At 40.3% G+C, this 21,882-nt stretch overlaps 1 protein-coding gene across 3 annotated transcripts in view; it reads right to left on the bottom strand.

Moving 5' to 3' along the window:
* Positions 1 to 18,054, bottom strand: part of rbpjb (recombination signal binding protein for immunoglobulin kappa J region b) — a 112,646-nt gene extending 94,592 nt beyond the window's left edge. Inside the window, exon 1 of one of the 3 annotated variants that reach the window (XM_041186003.1) lies at positions 17,979 to 18,054. In XM_041186003.1, the coding sequence (XP_041041937.1) occupies positions 17,979 to 17,998 (20 nt within the window). In that variant the 5' untranslated portion in view covers positions 17,999 to 18,054. Of the gene's footprint in view, positions 1 to 1,167; positions 1,226 to 17,869; positions 17,889 to 17,978 lie in introns of those variants that run through there. The other 2 variants (XM_041186020.1, XM_041186010.1) reach the window with 2 other exon arrangements.
* Positions 18,055 to 21,882: the final 3,828 nt, after the last annotated feature.

The following is a 21,882-nucleotide window of genomic DNA, read 5'->3' as shown; positions in this document are numbered from 1 at the left end:
CATAGGTGTTAAAGATAAAGTTGGTGATATTATCTAAACGAATGTGCTAATTAAGAATGGATGGTAGGGCACTCAAGGTATAGCTCTAGTGGGTTTTTTTTTTTATTTTATATAATGGAAATAGGTGGGAAAAGGAAAATCTTTATAATTTATTGGGAAAAAAAAAGAGAAGGGGGAAACAGAAAGGGGGTGGGGATGGGGGAGGGGACTCACGACCTAAAGTTGTTGAATTCAATATTCAGTCCGGAAGGCTGTAAAGTCCCTAGTCGGAAGATGAGGTGTTGTTCCTCCAGTTTGCGTTGGGCTTCACTGGAACAATGCAGCAAGCCAAGGACAGACATGTGGGCAAGAGAGCAGGGTGGAGTGTTAAAATGGCAAGCGACAGGGAGGTTTGGGTCATTCTTGCGGACAGACCGCAGGTGTTCTGCAAAGCGGTCGCCCAGTTTACGTTTGGTCTCTCCAATGTAGAGGAGACCACATTGGGAGCAACGAATGCAGTAGACTAAGTTGGGGGAAATGCAAGTGAAATGCTGCTTCACTTGAAAGGAGTGTTTGGGTCCTTGGACGGTGAGGAGAGAGGAAGTGAAGGGGCAGGTGTTGCATCTTTTGCGTGGGCAAGGGGTTGTGCCATAGGAGGGGGTTGAGGAGTAGGGGGTGATGGAGGAGTGGACCAGGGTGTCCCGGAGGGAGCGATCCCTACGGAATGCCGATAAGGGGGGTGAAGGGAAGATGTGTTTGGTAGTGGCATCATGCTGGAGTTGGCGGAAATGGCGGAGGATGATCCTTTGAATGCGGAGGCTGGTGGGGTGATATCTCCGCCCCCCACACACACACCTTAAACCAGCTTATATTTCAGCTCTTTCCTGGACTCGAACTCAAGTTCTGTCGAAGGGTCATGAGGACTCGAAACGTCAACTCTTTTCTTCTCCGCTGATGCTGCCAGACCTGCTGAGTTTTTCCAGGTAATTCTGTTTTTGTTTTGGATTTCCAGCATCCGCAGTTTTTTTGTTTTTATATATCAGCATACTAATTAAGCTTGGCAAAGCTGAAGTTTTTTTTTCAAATCAAGTATTTATCTCAAAAGCACATTTCAAATAAGACAAGATGCAAGAAAGTATAATTGATCCAAATAACTGTGAAAAAAATTCAGAAAAAAATCTTAGTTACCTGCTCCTATCTATTTCTTCATTCCTGATCCACTTCAATGAACATCTAGTACAGCTTGAGAAAAGCAAAACGTTTGTTTCTCCGACAAATTTTAGAAATTTCTTATGAAGTGTAATTTTCTAACAGCCTGGGACCATAATGATAGAAAGAATCAATCCCTAGTCTGGACTAACAAAGTGTAAACATGTAAAGTAATTAAAAATATTACATTGCAGTAAATAAGCATTACTCATTTTATCTTAGCAAGTGGTACTCAGCCAATCTGCTACTCTATTTACCTATGGGCTTCAGTACACGGCCTTTTAGCAGATAGCTGTGGACTGAAATGAGGCTTAATGCTGTTCCCTCTCAGTCTCCCAAAATACACGTAGACATACTGTGGAATGCAGAATTATCAGCTTCCAGAAAAGGCCTTAGTGTCTTATGGACATTTCCTCTTTCTCTGAAGAAGTGACTGACTCCAACTTGGCAATGGCTTGATTGGACTGCATGACTGAAGTCAAGAGATCGATGTGATCAAAGTGCAGAGCAACATCCAATTTTAATGTATTGTAGCATTAGAAAATACTCCTAACTTTATAAACTATATAAGAAAGTATGTTGCAAAAATAAACATGATATAACAGGTTATAATAATCTGAATCGTTTACTTTTGGAAGTTTACAAGGACATTAATTCCAACATCTTTCAGGCCAAAACTTTCTAGGAGTTCCTTTTTTCAAAAATACCTTTACTGTACAGACATCACGGCCACAATTTAAGATTCACACATGGAACCAAATTTATTTTTAAAAACAATTTTATGTTCTTGGGATGTGGACAATTCTAAAATTGATCAAGTGGACCGCTTTGTCCTAGGTGGTATTGAGTTTCTAGAGTGTTCTGGCAGCTGTCCCCACCCAGGTGAGTGATTCCATCACAATCCTGACTTTTATCTTGTAGATGGTAAAGCTTCGAGGGGTCAGGAGACAAACCATTTGTCTCAGAATACCCAGCCTCTTCCCTGCAGTTAAAGACTGCCTTAATGTTGCTGGCAGCTGCTAAGCATTTCTACTCTTGTATTCTACGTGCATCTGTCAAGGCACAAGCTAAGTATGGATGACTCTAGAACTCCCATATCCACATATATCCATGAGATATTGTGAGAAACAACATCAAATAACTAGGTTTCTATTTTTATGTACTTTTAAAATGATTGCATAAAACATCAACGAATTAGCATAGCTCCAGGTGTTATGGACAATATTGAAATTGGAACATGGTTGAGATAGTTAGCTACTAATTTGCGCTGTGCCTTCAATACTACTGTTCTGATTTGGCAAAATCTAGATACACAGAACTACTTGTAAACTACTAATGTCAAATAGCAAGTTTCAGTCTCCACTACAATGTCTGTCTTTCTTTCTCACCTTAAAGATATTATTTTTGTATAAACCACAGTGAGATATCTGAAAGGCAGCAGATGCAACTCAAAATGGCACAATAACATTGACTTGCTGTCCCTCTGTCATCTTGATTTACCAAAATCAAAAATCACTCTTCAAAAACCTCATTTTCCTTTCAAATTCAAAAACCTACAATTCAATTTCTCACAAAATAGAATATCATATCAATATACTTAATCTTTTTTCCATTGACTATAATCTTTTGATTGAAATCCTCCTTGCACTGAAAAGCTCAAGTTATTGAATAATTTTAATGCAGCAATCTTAAAAACTACAAAGTGGGAACCAAGTGTATAAAATTCAGATCTTTTAAACTTGCTTAATTTGAAGAGTATGTCATATTGTCATTAAAATTTTTCTTTTCGACATCTCAATCTTTGAAAATTCTGGCAGTTTAATTATTGTGTCCACTGATAGGATACATACTCTCCCAACACACGGTGACTGCACTTTTAATTTTCATTTATTTCTCTATTTTCATTTTTGTAAAATTAAACTAATTCCTTCATAGTTTTCTATCTGACCGCAAATCCCACCGAGTCCCTAGAATGCAAAATCACACCCCAGTCTATACCACTGAGACCAACTTCTACTCTGATGTCACTTCCTTCAGCATACACCACCAGTACTGGAAACCATTCCCACAATTAAAGACCTAAAGAACCTAAAAACTTACCCACAAAACCAAGAAATCCAAACTGAGCTCAATGTCTCAGCTTCTGTTTTACTCAATATAAACTACTTAGCCCATAACCCTCATTCCAGGCAATAGTCTTAAGCTATCAAAGTCAAATAATCTACTGGCAATGAAGAGAGATGGAATCATTTACAAAAGAGAAGAAAGCTATTTGGCCCTGCCAGCTCCCTGCAGAGCAATCCAGTCAGTCCCATTCCCCCACTTGATGCCCACAGCCTGCAAGTTTACTTCTAATGAATGTTTAAGAAAATCTATACATACCTCAATAATGGTTGGTCATTTAATAACTCCATTTACAAGGCTAAATGTTTTTCAACCCCACCTCCCTCTGTTTCCCTCACATTAAAAGACACAGCCGTTCCAGCAATTATCCTGAGTGTCTCCTGTTTATACAATAACACATTTTCTGTTTCATATCATAACATTCCTGCATTTTAAAACAATATATCCACCAACTTAAAAGATGGAAGATTCACTAGCAATATATTAAAAGATGCACATCAACATTCAGATGTCACATGGTTACAAATGCAAATTGTTAAAACGCTGTGTACCTTTCAGTGAAGCCAAAAACTTCCAACAAGAACATTTCAATTTCCAAAGTTCCTTGATTAAACAATAATTAAATTCTAAGCTCGATTTACTTTGCAACCTTAAAGGAACAGTAGCTACTCTCTCAACCCTAGCTCCACTAAGCAGGGGATGCCATTTGTACACCTGACACCAGACTCCCAAAACAACTGTGCTACTTGGAACTCGGTCGTGGCAGGAGACTCCCAGGACAGCGGCAACACTTCAGAGATGTCCTCAAAGCATGCCTGACGATATAAAACATACCTTCTCATTCATGGGAAACCCTGACTCGCTACCCAACAAAATGGAGAAGGCTCATTCAAGAAGGCACTGAACACATTGAGACACTTCGTCGGGAACGTGCAGAGGCAGTCAAGGCATTGGAGGGAGTTCATAAACCTCCAACCAACCCACATTTCCAACACTTTAAGCAACACCTGTCTCACACGTAGCAGAATCTGTAGATCGTGCACTCGACTTATCAGCCATCTCTGAACCCAACAAATCAAAGTGAAAGCAAGTCATCCTCGATCCCAAGGGACTGCCTAAAAAGGATCAGAGCTCTTTCATACCAGAATTCCATATAACACCTCAGTGAATACAATAAAACATTTGACTTACCTCGAGCAATCCCATAGGAGTTCAGCCAAATTATAAACATGCATTTCTTTAAAAGCCTTACATCTATCATTCTTCCATTATCACACGCTAGTTGTCACACTTCAAAATGTCACACTTTGCTATCAATTCAACAAAATCTTTAAGAGTCAATCTTGGCTCAATGATAGCATTCTTGACGGAGTCAGAAGAGTGCGCCTTCAAGTATCACACACAAGACCTAGGCTGTTGGCCTAGTGCAGTAGGACTGTGTCATTGGGCATACTATCATTTTGGTTGAGATATTCAGCCAAGTCTGCCTTCTCATGGCATTATTTGAAGAGCATAGGAGTTCATCCAGTGTTCTGGCCAATATTTATTCCTCAACCATAAGACATAGACATAGGAGCAGAAATTAGGCCATTCGGCCCATCAAGTCTGCTCCGCCATTCAATCATGGCTGATAAGTTTCTCGACTCCATTCTCCCGCCTTCTCTCCGTAATCTTTGATCCCCTGACCAATCAAGAACCTATCTATCTCAGTCTTAAATACACTCAATGACCTGGCCTCCACAGCCTTCTGTGGCAATGAATTCCATAGATTCACCACTCTCTGGCTAAAGAAGTTTCTCCTCATCTCTGTTCTAAAAGGTCTTCCCTCTACTCTGAGGCTGTGCCCTCGAGTCCTAGTCTCTCCTACTAATGGAAACATCTTTCCCACGTCCACTCTATCCAGGCCTTTCAGTATTCTGTAAGTTTCAATCAGATCCCCCCTCATCCTTCTCAACTCCATCGAGTATAGACCCAGAGTCCTCAAACATTCTTCATATGTTAAGCCTTTCATTCCTGGGATCGTTCTCGTGAACCTCCTCTGGACCCACTCCAGGGCCAGAATATCCTTCCTGAGATACGGGGCCCAAAATTGCTCACAATATTCTAAATGTGGTCTGACCAGAGCCTTATAAAGCCTCAGCAGCACATCCCTACTTGTATACTCTAGTCCTCTCGAAATAAGTGCCAACATTGCATTTGCCTTCCTAACTACTGACTCAACCTGCAAGTTAACCTTATGAGAATCCTGGACTAGGACCCAAGTCCCTTTGCGCTTCAGATTTCTGAATTCTCTCCCCATTTAGAAAATAGTCTATGCCTCTATTCTTCCTACCAAAGTGCATGACCTCACACTTCCCCACGTTGTATTCCATCTGCCACTTCTTTGCCCATTCTCCTAATCTGTCCAAATCCTTCTGCAGCCTCCCCGCCTCCTCAATACTACCTGTCCCTCCACCTATCTTTGTATCATCTGCAAACTTAGCCAGGATGCCCTCAGTTCCTTCATCTAGATCATTAATGTATAAAGTGAAAAGTTGTGGTCCCAAAACTGACCCCTGCGGAACTCCACTAGTCACCGGCCGCCATCCTGAGAAGGACCCCCTTATCTCCACTCTCTGCCTCCTGCCAGACAGCCAATCTTCTATCCTTGCTAGTACCCTGCCTCTAACACCATGGGCTCTTATCTTATTGAGCAGCCTCCTGTGCAGCACTTTGTCAACAGCCTTCTGGAAGTCCAAGTACAAAACATCCATTGGCTCTCCTTTGTCTAACCTTCTCGTTACCTCCTCAAAGAATTCTAACAGGTTTGTCAGGCATAACCTCCCCTTGATGAAACCATGCTGACTTTGCCCTGTTTTACCATGCACTTCCAAGTATTCTGAAATCTTATCCTTAATAATGGACTCTAAAACCTTAACAACGACCGAGGTCAGGCTAATCGGCCTGTAATTTCCCATCTTTTGCCTCACTCCCTTCTTAAACAGGGGGGTTACAATAGCGATTTCCAGTCCTCTGGGACCCTCCCTGACTCGAGTGATTCCTGAAAGATCACCACTAATGCCTCCACTATCTCTTCAGCTATCTCCTTCAGAACTCTGGGGTGTATCCATCTGGTCCAGGTGATTTATCCACCTTCACACCTTTCAGTTTTCCTAGCACCTTCTCCTTGGTAATGGCCACCATACTCACCTCTGCTCCCCGACTCTCTTGAACTTTGGGGATGTTACTCGTGTCTTCCACCGTGAAGACTGTCATAAAATACCTATTCAGTTCCTCTGCCATTTCTTTGTTTCCCACTACTACTCTCCAGCATCATTTTCCAGCGGCCCAATGTCCACTTTTGCCTCTCTCTTACCCTTTATATATCTAAAAAAAACTCTTGCAATCTTCTTTTATATTACTGGATAGTTTACCCTCATATTTAATCTTCACCCTCCTTATTTCTTTTTTAGTTGTCTGTTGGTCTTTGTAGGCTTCACAATCCCCTCACTAGATCAGATCTGATCATTTAACTGACAGCTGTTAGTGGGAGTTTTCCATCTGCAAATTGACTGCCAGATTTCCTACATTACAACAGAGACTACACTTCAAAAGTACTAATTGACAGTAAATCACTTTGTAACATCCTGAGGTCATACAACTCAATGTGTAAAAGCAATTCTTTATTTTCTCTAAAATAAAAGCGAAAAAAAATTCACTGACCTGAAGTATGATATTTTTAGGCAATCTGTAGACACTTAACCATCCTCAGCTCAATTTACAAATGGTTACAATTACTTAGGACATTTAAGAAGTGGCCTTAAAAGGGACAGGTTAAGTATGAAGCCACATTCTTTCAGATTTTAGTTTTTGTTGGAGTTTTTTTTAAACTAAAACTTAACAAGTTACTTTTTGCTCTTATCTCTCTCCCAATCACCACTTTCCCTCCGTATTTTGCTTTCTGTACATGATTTTCCATTGAATTAAATATTGTAATTTACCCTTCCTGGTTTATATTCTGCGTGTCTCAGTAAGGATTGTTCAACTTTGAAGAGACACTGTTGCCTGCCCTTTTCTCACAGGTCCAAGATCCCCTGTAGAGGGCACCACACTGCCTTGACTTTCCATTGTAAATCAAACTGTAAAAACGCAAGATATTCCGTGGGTAAATGTAAGGGGAATGGACAGCAAGCACATTATTTCTCCACCGATTGCAAAATGCAGGCAAAGGTAATTCTATTCAGCCTATTTCCAGTCTAACATAGATTTACAATTATAAAGTGAAATAAGGCTTCATAGTTTACAACCATTATAAATTTTAGCTATACTATTGGACCCAATATAATGTACATGGGATTAAGCCTCAGTACATCATTTAGTATATCTTAGCCATTCAACTAAAACCAGAGAAGCCAACACAGCTAATACAGGATAATAAATATTGACTCCCTATGATGTAGGTTAACAGAAGACAATCCGGAGAAGAAAGGTGCCTGCAATATCGCATAGCTCTGGTGTTAAAAACTTTAATAAGAACTTGTATGAGGCAAACAGTTGATGACATCACCTTCTATTTCACTGTATTTACCACTGGACATTGTTTGCATCATACTTTTTCCCCTTTGCCTTCAATATTTTTGGCATAGTTACAATAAACCACTGTTTCACATTGAGGTGGTTTCAGCAACATATGGTTCAATGGGAACATTTCACCAAAACACTCCACACTATCTCACATCCTCACTTTATTACCTTCCATCCATTTTATCATATCTTAATGGGAACAAGAACACAATTTGTATGCTACAAAGCAGTTTTGTCAATAATATAGCAAACAATCATCACAATTTTAATGCCCATGCACTTTAACCTATGGTCCAGGTCAGAAAGATTTTCGGGCAGCTATTAGATATTTACATATAATGTTTGGCTATACATCAGTATTTCATAAAGTCTTTTCTAAATTTCAGTTTCCTGTCCTCTAACTGATCACAGTGCAAATATTTGAAGGTAATTTTGTTCTGGAAGCCTTAAACTGCTGTTTTCCCAGCATTTCATTGTAACAAAAGTGCACTAATGACACTAGGTATAAAAATACGTCTGAAGCAAATTTGTTAGTTGGCACCAAGCACCATATAGTTAGTTCATAAGCATGCCAATCAAAATGTTGAAAGCACACAACCTATATAACTTTCCCACTGGAATATATATGATGACAACCAATAAGTCTGATTCAGGGTTACACATCTGGTTTAGGTTTAAAGATGTTTTTAGGAAGAGATTATTTTTAGTAGCGTGCAGGGTATTTTATCCCCATAGACTAAAGTCATGGAACACAAAGGCTTACATGTTCCAAGTAAGTGATAAAACGTATTTGAATTCAACGAAAGGTTTACGCCACAACTCTGACCACAGCCAGACCTCACCTTGCACGGTGAGCAAAGGTCAGGAAATATCCACAAAGAGAAGACAGAAATGAAAAACAAACATTAACAAATGCAGACTTTGCTTTAATCATGATGCAATTCAAATAGCCTGAATCAGAGAAAAATTTAAATTTGTATATGAAAAATTTGTATTGCATCTCCACACAAGCAACATTTTACATCAAGTTAGGATACTCTAGCTTTCCACTATAAGTCTTCAACATGCCAACAACTGAGATATTTAAACCATGCTAGCGAAAATTTGAAGAAAACAATCCTAGATATGGTTACTAGAATTCAATAAAGTTTTTGTTTCTTTGTAGTTAATTAATAGCAGAAAGGATGTATATCTTCAATAGATTTGCTTAGGTACAAAACATGGAAGCATGTACTTGTTAATAGCAATATGGACAAATAGCAAATATTCTCATCAACCCAGTCTGTGCTTAAATCAGATTACCAAGAGGTCACAAGGGACACTAACAATGAAACTATTCAGCCCATCTATCAAGGTCCCACAGGTCTCCATCATACTGATCTGTTTTTAAATAATCAAAACTTCTGCCTCCGCTACACTACTTAGAATACAGTTCATGTGTTTATCACTGCGCGAAATTTCTAATATCAGCCCTAAATTTGTCTAGTTCTAACTCATCCCCTTGCCTAATCTTATTTTAGTTTGAAGTAGTGAAGCAGACTGATGTGACATGCCGTTTACCGTCTTACCAGTCAATGTCCTGGACTGCGGCGATTAGAGCATCAAAATCAAATATATTTCAGCTGAAATACAGTTAGAAGCTGGAGGATAATTTAAATGAGATGCTGATATAATTCAATGTTGGTTTTATTTCTACTATAAATGTGAATTTATAGAAAAGTGTAACCTTGTCACACAGTAATCACACCTTCTTCCCAATGGTGGCACTGCAGGAACATCAACAACAGGAAGGTGTACTTCCAGACTAAAATCTTCTATTAGCAGTTTAGGAGTTTCTGGTAGAAAATGTTAACAGGCACAGCATGTAGATGCACTATTTTTAATGCCTCTAGTAGGGCACCTCTTAATTAAAACCCTTTAATATTTCTAATTTAAAATTTCTCCCTCCTAGCTCAGTCCTGTCTCAGTTCCTCCAATTGGCTCCACAGCTCACGTACCTCTTCTGCCTCAGGGGATACAGTATTCAAGGTGTGGTCTGACCCATTATACAGAATAGCTAACACAAAAACAAAAATTGCTGGAAAAACTCAACAGGTCTGACAGCATCTGTGGGGAGGAAGACAGAGTTAACGTTTCGAGTCCGGACTCGAAAAACTCAACTCTGTCTTCCTCTCCACAGATTCTGTCAGACCTGAGTTTTTCCAGCAAATTTTGTTTTTGTTTCCGATTTCCAGCATCTGCAGTATTTTGCTTTTATATAGAATAGCTAAGCTTCATCCAACCTTGAGTTTTTTCTATATATTTGTGTTACTGTATGTATTTGCTTTTTGCTCTGCAATAATTGATCATGTTGCGTGTGAAGTCTTTTAAAATCTGTATTTCTCTTTCAATCTCATTATCAACTGTCATGAAGCCCTCTCATCGCACATTTCATCTTGTGTAATGAAATTTCATCTGCCTTTGCTGTCAATTACCATTTTCTCTAGTTTAATTTGTCCTTCCCAAGCTAGCTTCTCAGATTCAACTGCTGCTCATGGTTCGTTACCATCAACTAATTTGGCCAGCATGTACAAATGAGCTTCTGAATTAATCTAAGTTTGAAACAGGAGGGTTGCAACAAGAATGCTTGGGACATAGTGCTCAGTTCCCCACTATATCCCCCAACTTCCCCTAAGCCACACAAACCAACATAACTAACTTCTGCACTGTTTCCTAATCTTCAGCTAATTTCTTTCCATCCCCAAGCTTTACCCCAAATCTTCACTGCTTCAAGTTTGAAAAGTCCTTCCAGCAGAATCCTGAAAACTTTTGTCCATCATGTAATAAGGCTTTCAAGTCTGCCACTCCCTTGTTAAAAAACAACATTTTGCCCTTCTGGCTGCTGTTTACCAGATTATCTTCATTCGGGTGTTCCTCAAGTTTAGTGCTGATATCTGATGCCATTATTTAAGTCCTTACTGACCCTTTGTCACATCTGCAATTTCACTTCTTCCTACATTAACTTTTATCAATTTCACTTGCTACAGCATGTTACTGCAGTACAGACTCCAATTCAGCTTGTTAGCTTGTCCCAGGTCATGAATCCTCTGGAATAAAAGACACTAGGACAAAGTTGCCCCATAGAAGTAGTCACAGACATGGCAACAGCTGTTTCAATTATGTCAAATATGGTAACTTTAAGTAGAAAATATCTTGCACAAGTGAAAATATCTTGCACAGTGTGAAGCTTCGCAATCTCTTTCACCAGTCTGGAATTCAGCCTTGAATTTAACAGACAGCACATGTCAGTGCAGCTTCTAGCAGTTTCAAACAGAATTCTGACTGGAGTGATCGCTGAGAATGTTGACTCATAACGTGATGCACCAGATCCATTCCTTTTCTCCGACTAGGGCACAATTTAGTACTGGGCTTGCCTTTTGCCATGGCATGCCCTGTTGGTGCTGCACATTATTGGTTGGGTCCTTTCTTCCACTGTTCTGAAAACAAGTATTCCAATTGGTCAGACTGACCACAGTGACAGTTCCTCTCAATACAAAAGTTTCTGGTGCTTCCCTGGCATCGAAATCTGGTGTATTCACTCAGTAAACACCATGTTGGCAGATAAATACAAGCACCAACAGTGATCAAATAAACCATGCAAACTGCTTTTCATCTTACCATTTTACCTGCTAGATTTTCTTTCTCCAACCAATTGAGAATGCTAACAACAGTACAGGAAGATCAAGAAGCTGTATAGTATGATGCTGAGAGGGAAGGGATTCACATGTAAAGTTAAATCGCTGCTCAGAATTAGTTATCGCGGTCGATATTAAATTCAGTTCTTTACTGATCAGAATCTGTAAATCTGCAAAGCCAATTCCCAAGTCAAGTCACTGAATTAAGTGAATGTTAATTGTGTCTTTATAATTATTTGAATAAGGGGTGTTAATTAGGTTGATTACAAGATAGACCTCTCTCCACTCCAAAGAACAATGTGACTTAGATAAAAACAAAAACAGAATTACCTGGAAAAACTCAGCAGGTCTGGCAGCATCGGCGGAGAAGAAAAGAGTTGACGTTTCGAGTCCTCATGACCCTTCAACAGAACTCATGTGACTTAGATCTTGCGTCACCTTGCCCACCTTCCAAATTTGCAACAATCTGTCAAATTAAAATTTAAATGGAAGAGTAGCCCCCTAGTCAGGGTTTCTAACTGACAGCTGACAAGCCCTTCCCCTCATGAGCAAACAATTTGCTGAGCTCAAAAGTCTTTGGCATAGATTAAACAGATCTCTAAAAATTTGCACACGTTATGGTTATGCCTTTGGATTAAACTGCAGACCTTTAAAACTTGTCAAAGCTGCTGTTAACATCCCATTGACGAATTAAAGTCCTGAGGTGACAGAACAAAGCCAGCTGGAGTTTTGCACTAAAGCAGCACATTGAGAGAGACAAGCTTTGCTGTTGTGGTTTAGCAGTGTCATTAGCACTGAAGATGTACCACTCCCTATAGAACACTGCAGCTTGTTTATTCTTTATTTATATACACACCAGTGGAATCATGACGTGCAAGAGTTTCATTTATTTTTGGCAAGTAGTTTGATGGTCGAAGAAGCCAGTTCTAGAAATGGATCTCATGGCAGAGTAGTAAGAAACTTCCGGAAACCATGTGCTATTTCACTATAGGTGAATAACACATTTGTTTCCAAAGCCTCTTATCACTCTGCGCTACCGCAGGTTACTGTAGTTACTGTACATTAGAAAGGAACAGCACAACTTGCATCTATTTAACAGGTGCTAAGTGTTGAAATACATAAGGCGGTGGTGGGGGTGGGGGGGGGCGTTCAAATTCAATGTTTGGTCCCTGCTCAGTAACTAAAATTTAACTTCTACCAGAAGCGAAGTTCTATCATGCCAAAGCCATTAAAACAATCATGGGCATTCAAGCACCTGTCTTGCAAAACTGGATATACTTCCTACAAATATTCAATAAATTGTAGCTAAATACAGACAGCCTGTTTTTGAACTAACCATATTTGCATAAGATTCTGAGTTTCAATAGTAGTGGGGTCTCCATACCAATAGAAACAAGAGCCTCATGAGCCTGTTCTACCATTCTATTAGATCATGCCAAACTGTACCTAAACTCCAATTCCAAACCTTAGCTCTGGAACCCATTTGGGCCTAGCCTAACAAAAATCTATTGATTTCAGTCTTGAAGGTTCAATTGACCCAACATCCCCAGCTTTTTGGGGAAGAGTGTTCCAGATTTCCTGTATCCTTTATGTAACAGTCCTTCCTCGATTCAAACCTAAATGGCTTTTAAGATCATGCTCCCTTATCCTGGATTCCTTCAACTAATATCTATTTTATTGAATCCCAAAATTATTTTAAATACCTTGATCAGATCAATCACTCTAGTATAGGAATAGAGAAGTCAATATGCACACAGCAAGGTTCCACAAATAATAATAAGAAAAATAGTCAGGTAATCTTTTTAGTGACATTAGCTGAAGGATAAATATTTTCCATGACATGAACTTGCCTATTACTTTGCTTCATGGGACATTTCACAATTACCCAAGGGGGAAGATGGGTCCTTGTTTTAACATCTCATCCAAAAAGACAGCTTCCCACAATGCAGCCTGCCTCTAATGTTGGACGCTGGTGTCAACTGAGATCATGATTATGAATTACTTACATTACAATTTAAAGCACAAGCAAAAAATCATGTGGCAGCCAAAATTCTTCCACTGTGTCATTTCCAAAGTCCTGTTGACTATTACTTCACATCAGTTAAAAAAGTCTGTCCATGCACTGCATTATAATAACATACTAATACCAAGACATTTAAAATATCCTTTTATCGTGCTTCCTTACCCAACAAGCAGTACACATCCGCAAATTTAAATTCATCCACTGAATAACAAAACTTCCCAATTCACCCACTGTAAAAACCATCTTCTTTGATCTCCCAGCTCTGCCACCTGCAATAATTTTCAGAGGAGTATAACTCTTTGTAACAAACATCACAACAAAGGCTACCACTAGCAGCACAAACTCTGAAGCCTTAAAATATGAACTAGGTTAGGGTATAACCTCTAATCTAGGTGCTAAAAAATAATTTTTAGCTAACATAATCCATCAATGCTAAGTGTACAATGAAACATCATAACATATATGAGTTGATTCTTGAATGGATGTCAAACCAGAGGCACCTGTCGTACCTGTGAATAAGGCCGTTCACCCCAATACTGCAACCAATATTTAAGCAGCACCTTTAACATAATAAAACGTCCCAAGGTGCTTCAAAGTAGCAAATATAAAACAAAATTTGACACCAAGCCACATGATATTAGGGCAGATGGCCAAAAGCTTGGTCAAAGAGGTAAGTTTTGAAGAACATCTTAAAGGAGGGAAGAGTGGTCAAGAGTCAAAGTCGTTTAGGGAGGGAATTCCAGAGTGTAGGGCCCAGGCAGCTGAAGGCAAGGCCACCAATGATGGAGCACTGAAAATCCAGCATGCTAAGGAGGCCAGAAATAGATGAGTGCAGATATCTCAAAAGATTGTGGACCCGAAGAAGATTACAGAATTAGGGGAGTTGAGTCATGGAAGGATTTGAAATCAAGGATGAGAATTTTAAAATTGAAGCATTGCTTGACTGGAAGTCAATGTAATGTAAATCAGTAAGCACATGGGTGTTGGATGAACTGGGCTTGGTGTAAGTAGACATGGGCAGAGTAGAGGGTGACCTCAATTTTATGGAGGAGAGAAAGTGGGAGGCCAGCTGCAGTGCATTGGAATAGTCAAGTCTAGAAGGAAGAAAAGGCATTGATCATGCTTTTGGCAGATGAGCTGAGGCAGAGGGAGAGTCAAGTGATGTTACAGAGATAGCAATAGGAAGACTGAGTGATGGCACAGATGTGTGTTCAGAATTTTGTGGTTCAAAGCAACTGCATCAACACCTGTCACTTAACACAGGCTTATTATTTTTCATTTGTTACTAGCACATGACCTTGATATCAAGGCTGCATTTGACTGAGTGTGGCATCAAGGACCTCTAGCAAAATTGAAGTCACTGAGAATCAAGGGGGAAACTCTCCACCAACTGGAATCAGACCTAGCACAAAAGAAGATGGTTGTGGTTGTTTGAGGCCAATCACCTCAATCCTTAGGCCCAACCACCTTCACATTCACTGATAACTGCACACTGATGAATCTGAGATTCTTCAGGTACTGAAGCACTCCATGTCCTTAAGCAGCAAGATCAGGAAAACATTAAGGCTTGGACTCTTAAGTGGCATGTAACATTATACACACAAGTGCGAGGCAATGACCATCTCCAACAGGAGAGAATCTAACCCTCGTCCCTTGACATTTAATGGCATTACCATCGCTGAATCCCTCAACAACATCAACACACTTTGGGAGTTACCATTGATCTGGAGCCTAACTGGACCAGTCAGATAAATACTGTGGCTACATGAGCAGGTCAAAATCTCGAAATTCTGCAGAGAGGAACTCACCTCCTGACTCACCAAAGCCCACCCACCATCTACAAGGAGCAAGTCATGAGTGTGATGGAATACTTCTCACTTGCCTGGATCTATGCAATTCTAACAACCCAAGAAGCTCAGCAATATCCAAGGAAAAGTAGCCCCTTTGATTTGCAACCCATTCACCACCTTGAACACTCACTCCTTCCGCCATCAGCATACTGTGACAAATGGTGCACAACAACTACTCACCAAGGCTCCTTCAGCTGCATCTTCCAAACCCATGTCCTCTACCACCTAGAAGGACAAGGGCAGCAGATGCATGGGAACACCACAACCAGCAAGTGCCCCTCCAAATAATAGATCATCCTGACTTGGAACTACATTGGTGGTTCTTCACTGTTGCTGCATCAAAATCCTAGAACTCCCTATCAGCACTATGGAGGTACCCACACCACGTGGACTGCAATATTTCAAGGTGGCTCACCACCACAAAGACATTTAGGGATTGGCAACAAATGCTGGCCATGCCAGCAAGATTCTCATCCCATGAAAGAAAAAAAACAATTTAGACATCCATAATATAATTTAACTGTTTTTATTCACTATATTCATTTGTCCTGGCCTAGTCATCAACAAACATATAGAATACCTCAAACAAACAGGATGCAATAGAATAAGATTGCCACTTTAGATGATGGGAATAGTAAAACTAACAACAGTATTGAAAGTTTGTTGTAGACTGAAATCAGGCTTTTTTTATGGATTGGATATCTCAATGGAGATTGAAGTTTGAATCACTAGGGACAGATTGTCTTTAAGACTAGCTTCACTGCTGGATGTCAATGCAAAATACAAGCCAATTTTAATCAAAAGCATAGGAAGAAACGCAGCAAAATTTAATTTGTGCATAATACTCGAATCTGGGCAGCAACAAAATTTAGAGTACCCCCTTTTGAACACCTAACTATTGTTCATCATTCTGAAGTGTGCAAGGCTGATTCATTTAAACAGTAATCTTACACATCTTAGTGGTTGTTACTCGACTAACAATCCAAAGAATAAGAGTTCAAATTCCACCGTGGCAGTTTGATCATTTGAATAGTTTTAAAAATCTGAAAATAAAAAGGTCTTTTTAACAAGAGTTATCATTGTTCTGTCAGATTGTCAGAAAACCCAAACTGATTCATTATGTTCTAAGGGAAAGGAGCCTGCTAACCTTAACCCGTCTAGCCTATGTTTAGAGTCTCACACCATGGTTGGCTCTTTACTGCCCTCTGAAGTGGCCTGACAAGTCACTCGAGTACCACCTCAAGGCAACTGGAGGATCGACAATAAATCCTGGTCTTACCAGTGACACTCACACCAAAAATTCTTAAAATTATACAGAAAGGCTTCAAAACATGCAAAACATGTGTATAGTAAAGTATTTTGCCTTGCACTGTATCTCACATACACAACAGAAAAAAAACAAGTTATAAGGTAAGACACAATCTACATTTACAGCGTTTACCTAAAAAACCGTCCTAACATGATTGGCAGTACGGCATTTAAAAGTGTCAAACTGTCTGTACTATGTCAACTGTTTTTAGGATAATCTGAACCATCTAATATATTAACTGCAGTATATAGAAAAGGCAAAAAGTATCAGCATTACTAGTATTTTAGTTCATGGAGGGAGGACGTTAAGTGGAAATAAAAAGAAAAAATCCCACAGGACGCAACAGTTTCAGGAGCAATTCCCTGTAGACACCCCGATGCGTACAAGCACGCTTGTTTGCGCCACAGGCGAGTAGCTTTGATTCGCTCGGCTGGGGTAATCCGCAACCAGCTGCGTCCTTTCACCAAGGGGACCGTTTACTGGGAGATGTACAGTAAAGTAGTGACAGGACTCAGAATCAACCATTCAGCGGAAGAAAAATTATGAGGAAGCAGCCCAAAAATGTCAATTCTCAAAATCTCTCAACCGCTGCAAGTGGGATATTAGGAACGGGAGGGAGGGAGTGAAAGAGGACAAAAAATTTCCCCCAAATCACTAGAAAGAGGAACCGTTGTAACCAATGGTGAGAAACAAAGTCTTTAAAGGATACAAGAAAAACAGCGAGAGTTTGGAGGTGAAGTGTCGGAAACTGGTAGCTCTAGGTCCCAAAGTTGATCCTCCTCCTCCTGCTTCGTGCGGGGAGACGGTACGGCTTGAGGCCGGGGGTCGGGTGCGGGGCCATGGGGACTATTACATCCAAAAAAGAAACAAACAAACATGCCAAGGGTCCGGAGTGGGGACCTGACCGGGGATGGGCTCAGGGGCCGGGCAAGAGATGGGTTCGGGGTGTGTGCGGGTGGGAGTTGAAGTTGAGCCATGCTCACTGCCCGGACTGAACCAAGACGGAACTCCCGGGGAGCCCAGGCCCGATTCACAGCGGTGACTCGGGGAGCAGGAGCCACAAAAACACAGGCAGCAAACAATAGAACCGCGGGCCAAACCAGCAGCCCCTCCCGGCCCGCCACCCGCACTTACACACCAAGCCCGCCTCTACTCCTCCTCCGGATCACCCCACAGGGGCCTGACGGCCAGGCCGGCGCTCAGCAACGGGCCGCCAGGCAGCGCGACCCATACAATCGGACACTTACCCTGTCACAACAGGCGCCATCTTCCACAAACTCTCACCCAAACTCCAAACCTCGCGATACTCCGCCCGAGGCTTCAACACCACCACCACCACACCCCCCCCCGCCCTAGCACATCTCGCGGGAGTCTGGGGGCGGGGGAGGGGCATTGCGAGATTTCATAGGGGGACAAGGAGAATGAAGGAGAGACCGAGGGGGAGAGAGAAAATTAGAAACAGAGAAATAAAAAATGGAGAGAGAAAGAAATAGGAACAGTGAGAATGAGGGAGAAATAGAAAAATGAAGAGAGAAATAGAAATCGAAACGGGAAGGATGAGGGAGGGTGAGAGAGAAATTGAAACAGTGAGAATGTGGAGCAAAGGAATGGAAATAGAAACATTCGTACACTTGAATTAGGAGCAGGAGTAGGCCTTTCGGCTCCTTGAGTCTGCTCCACCACTTGATAAGATCACGGCTGATCTGATGTGGCCTCTGATGTTTATCCCCCATATCCTTTGACCGTCTTGTCAATTTAGAATCTATCTCAGCCTTAGAAATATTAAATGGCCACCCCCACCCTTACACTGTTCTCTGGGGAAGAGAATTCCATAGATCAACAACCCTCAGAGAAAAATATTCTCATCTCCGTCTTAAATGGGAGACCCCTTATTTTTAAACTGTGTATCCTCGTCCTAGTCACTCCCACAAGGGGAATCATCCTCTCAGCAACCACACTCACAAGTCACCCCAGCATCTTATATGTTTCAATATGAAATGGAGAATGAGGGAAAAGGGGAAATAGAAACTGAGAATGAGGAGCAGGGAGAGAAATAAAAACTGAGAATGAGGGATTGTGAGAGAGAAATAGAAACAATGAGAATGAGGGATAGAGAGAAATAGAAACAATGAGTGGTAGAGAGCGAAACAGTGAGAATAAGGAGCAGAGAAATTAAAACTGACAATGAGGAATAGTGAGAGAGACAGAAACAGTGAGAATGAGGGCAGAGAGAGAATGAAAAACACTGGCAGATAATGGAACTCAGAGTGAGAATGGACAAAGAATGAGAATAAGAAATAGTGAGCATGTGGACACAGTAATAGAGATTGGTAAATATTGTGAATTAAGTGCTCAATAGGAAAATGACAAAGAATGAGGCGAATGGCATGAAAACCTGAGAATGGAGACTGAGCTGTACAGAGAATGAGAATCAACAATAGGAAGACAGATAGTTACAGAGCATCATTATTTCAGATTACTGAAGCAAACTAGATAACTGCAAAAACATATCAAGAAAGATGCGATGCATTGTTTTCTGGAGCTAGCAATCTCGTCAGCTGCCCATGGACAACTGATATCTACATGAAATCACACTGCAAATGCATTGATTTAGCTGTCAGGAATAATGGACATTTGCACTCCAATTAAAAGATTTATGTAATCAAATGTTAAGAATGTAAACAATTGACATTTAGGAACATGCAGATGGAAGTGGGTAATTCAGACCCTCAAACCTGTTAATTTCATTCAGTGAGATCATGGTTAATCAGTATCCTAATCACCCCCCACCCCCCAACTTCCCCTCTTTGGCTCCATATCCTGTAATACCCTTGGCTGGCAAACAGAATGAAAATGATCAACTGGGATAGCATCTACTTTTTATGGGGCAAAAATTCCGGGCTTCCCTCACTCTTCGCATGAAGAAGGGATGCCCAATTTCTGTTCTGGATAGCCTGGCTCTGATTTTAAAGCTATTTATCCTATCCTAGTTTCCCCCACCAGTGGGAAAAGTCTCTCGCTACGCTAAAAATTCCTAAACACCTCAATCAAATCATTCCTTAACTCTATGACCCAGAGAATACAAACCTAGTTTATGCAATCTGCCATCATAATTTAAACCTTAGAGCCATGGTAACATTCAGGTGGATCTGCATGGCGCTCAATATGCTTATCTAAATTTAGTACTCAGAACTGTACACCTACCCCAAATGAGACTTTTTGTAGTTCCAGCAAAACTTCCTCTCTTTTATATTCTGGCCGTTTAGGTACAAAGCTAACATTCTGATAGTCGTTTTGATTCAATTTTTGTACCTAACCAAAACATTTTAGTAATCTGTGATTATGGACCCCGAAATCTCCTTGGAGTTCCACTGTTTCTGGCTTTGCCCTATCCTTTCTTGGCACCAAATGGGAGACTTCGCACTTAATTATGTTGAAATCCATCTGCCACATTCTTATCCACTCATTTAATCTATCAATATCTCTTTGTAATGTTACGGTCCCCCTCATCCCCCCCCCCACACACAACTTAATATGACAACTATCTCTGTGTCACCAGCAAACTTTCTATTGTGCTATTTAAGCTATTAATAAATGTAGGCAATAGTTGTGATGAAAAAAATTAAAGATTAAAAATGGAAGTCATTCCCTAAGTTACTGAACTTCCTTTGAAGAACAAATTACCAATTCAGAAAAATGTTGTGACTGTTTGTGTCTCACCACCCATATAAGCTGTCCATGCCAATTAAGTTACTATTTTTGTCCATAACATCGATTGCCTGGAGGTGGGTAAGTGGGTAAGGGTACAAGAAAGTGATGGAAGGTGGCCTTGTTAGCTATTGAGACCTTGGAAGTAGTGAGGCCATGGGTGATGTTGAGGTTGAGTAGGTGGCCCTGAATATTAGCCAGAGAGCCAGCATGGAGAGAAAGGTTGAGAGATAACAAGAAGCCAGTGAACTCAAAGCTATGAGGAAATGAAAGCAAAGCCTTTACTATTTGACTATTCAGTTAACTCTGCACTCAGTTACTTTAGACTTGTCTTATTATATTTGTTTGTCACCTAGTGAAAGCAACTTGCGATTGAGTGATTTCCTTTGTTACCTGCAAATGCTTCCTTTTGTTTACCTGGTTGACTGATTCTCAAGGGTACATCTCCCAGGTGAAGCAATTTTGATGTTGACATTGCACAGAAAACAAGTTATATTATCTTGGAGATGTGACTTTGTCACCAAGGAATTATCATTCACATAATTTGCACCAAACCAAACAACATGTCTGGCTTTTGACTTTGGAGACTCAAATGTGAAGACTTTGGAATCAATAACATTTCTTCCTCATTATCCACCTTATTATTATTGTGATGCTTTATCTCAGATTTAGTTTCAAGTGAAGAAAATTATCTTGCTTGGTAACTATTCTACCTACCTGACACATGTAGCAACGCAATTCTGAACATATATTGAATATCTGAGACAATGCAGATGAGTCATTTTAAATTATTTGTTGATAAATGCAAGATGGCTAAAGATCCATGTACGTGAGTAGCCACCAGATTTCCCCAAGATTAAAAGAGCAGCTTTTTGTTTATCCGTGCAAAATTATTGATACAAAATATTAGCAGATGGCCTATAAATAAGTGAAAATTGTACAGAAAGATATGCTGACCACATATAGATTAGGAAATCTATAAAGAGTCAAACAAGAGTGTTTAGAATTACATTATACAGGAATACCTAGCAATAAGGAAGAACGGAAACAGAAAGAAGGGCCCGATTTTAATTCACTCAAACCCATTTACTTTCACACAGTTAAAATTGTACCCTTAATGTTGGCATCCAAGGACATAGTGTTCTTAATAAGGGCAAAAAGATATTGTTCATGAATTGTAAAGTTGTGTCTTCTGTGGTGGAATGTGACAATGATAAAAACAACATCAAAGTGATTAAGAAGCAGACTAAAGGAGGACAGAGAATTATTTACAGCACAGAAAGAGGCTATTCAGCCCAGCAAGTCTATGCTAGCTCTCTGTAGAGCAAGCCAGTCAGTTTTACTCCCTGACTTTCTCCCCATAGCCTTGAAGGTTTATTTCCTTCAAGTACCCGTCTGATTTCCTTTTGAAATCATTGATGGTCTCTGCATCCACCATCCTTG

This window comes from Carcharodon carcharias, chromosome 1, assembly GCF_017639515.1.
Source record: "Carcharodon carcharias isolate sCarCar2 chromosome 1, sCarCar2.pri, whole genome shotgun sequence".
NCBI classification, from domain to species: Eukaryota; Metazoa; Chordata; class Chondrichthyes; order Lamniformes; family Lamnidae; genus Carcharodon; species Carcharodon carcharias.
This window is presented reverse-complemented; position numbering and strand designations above follow the sequence as displayed.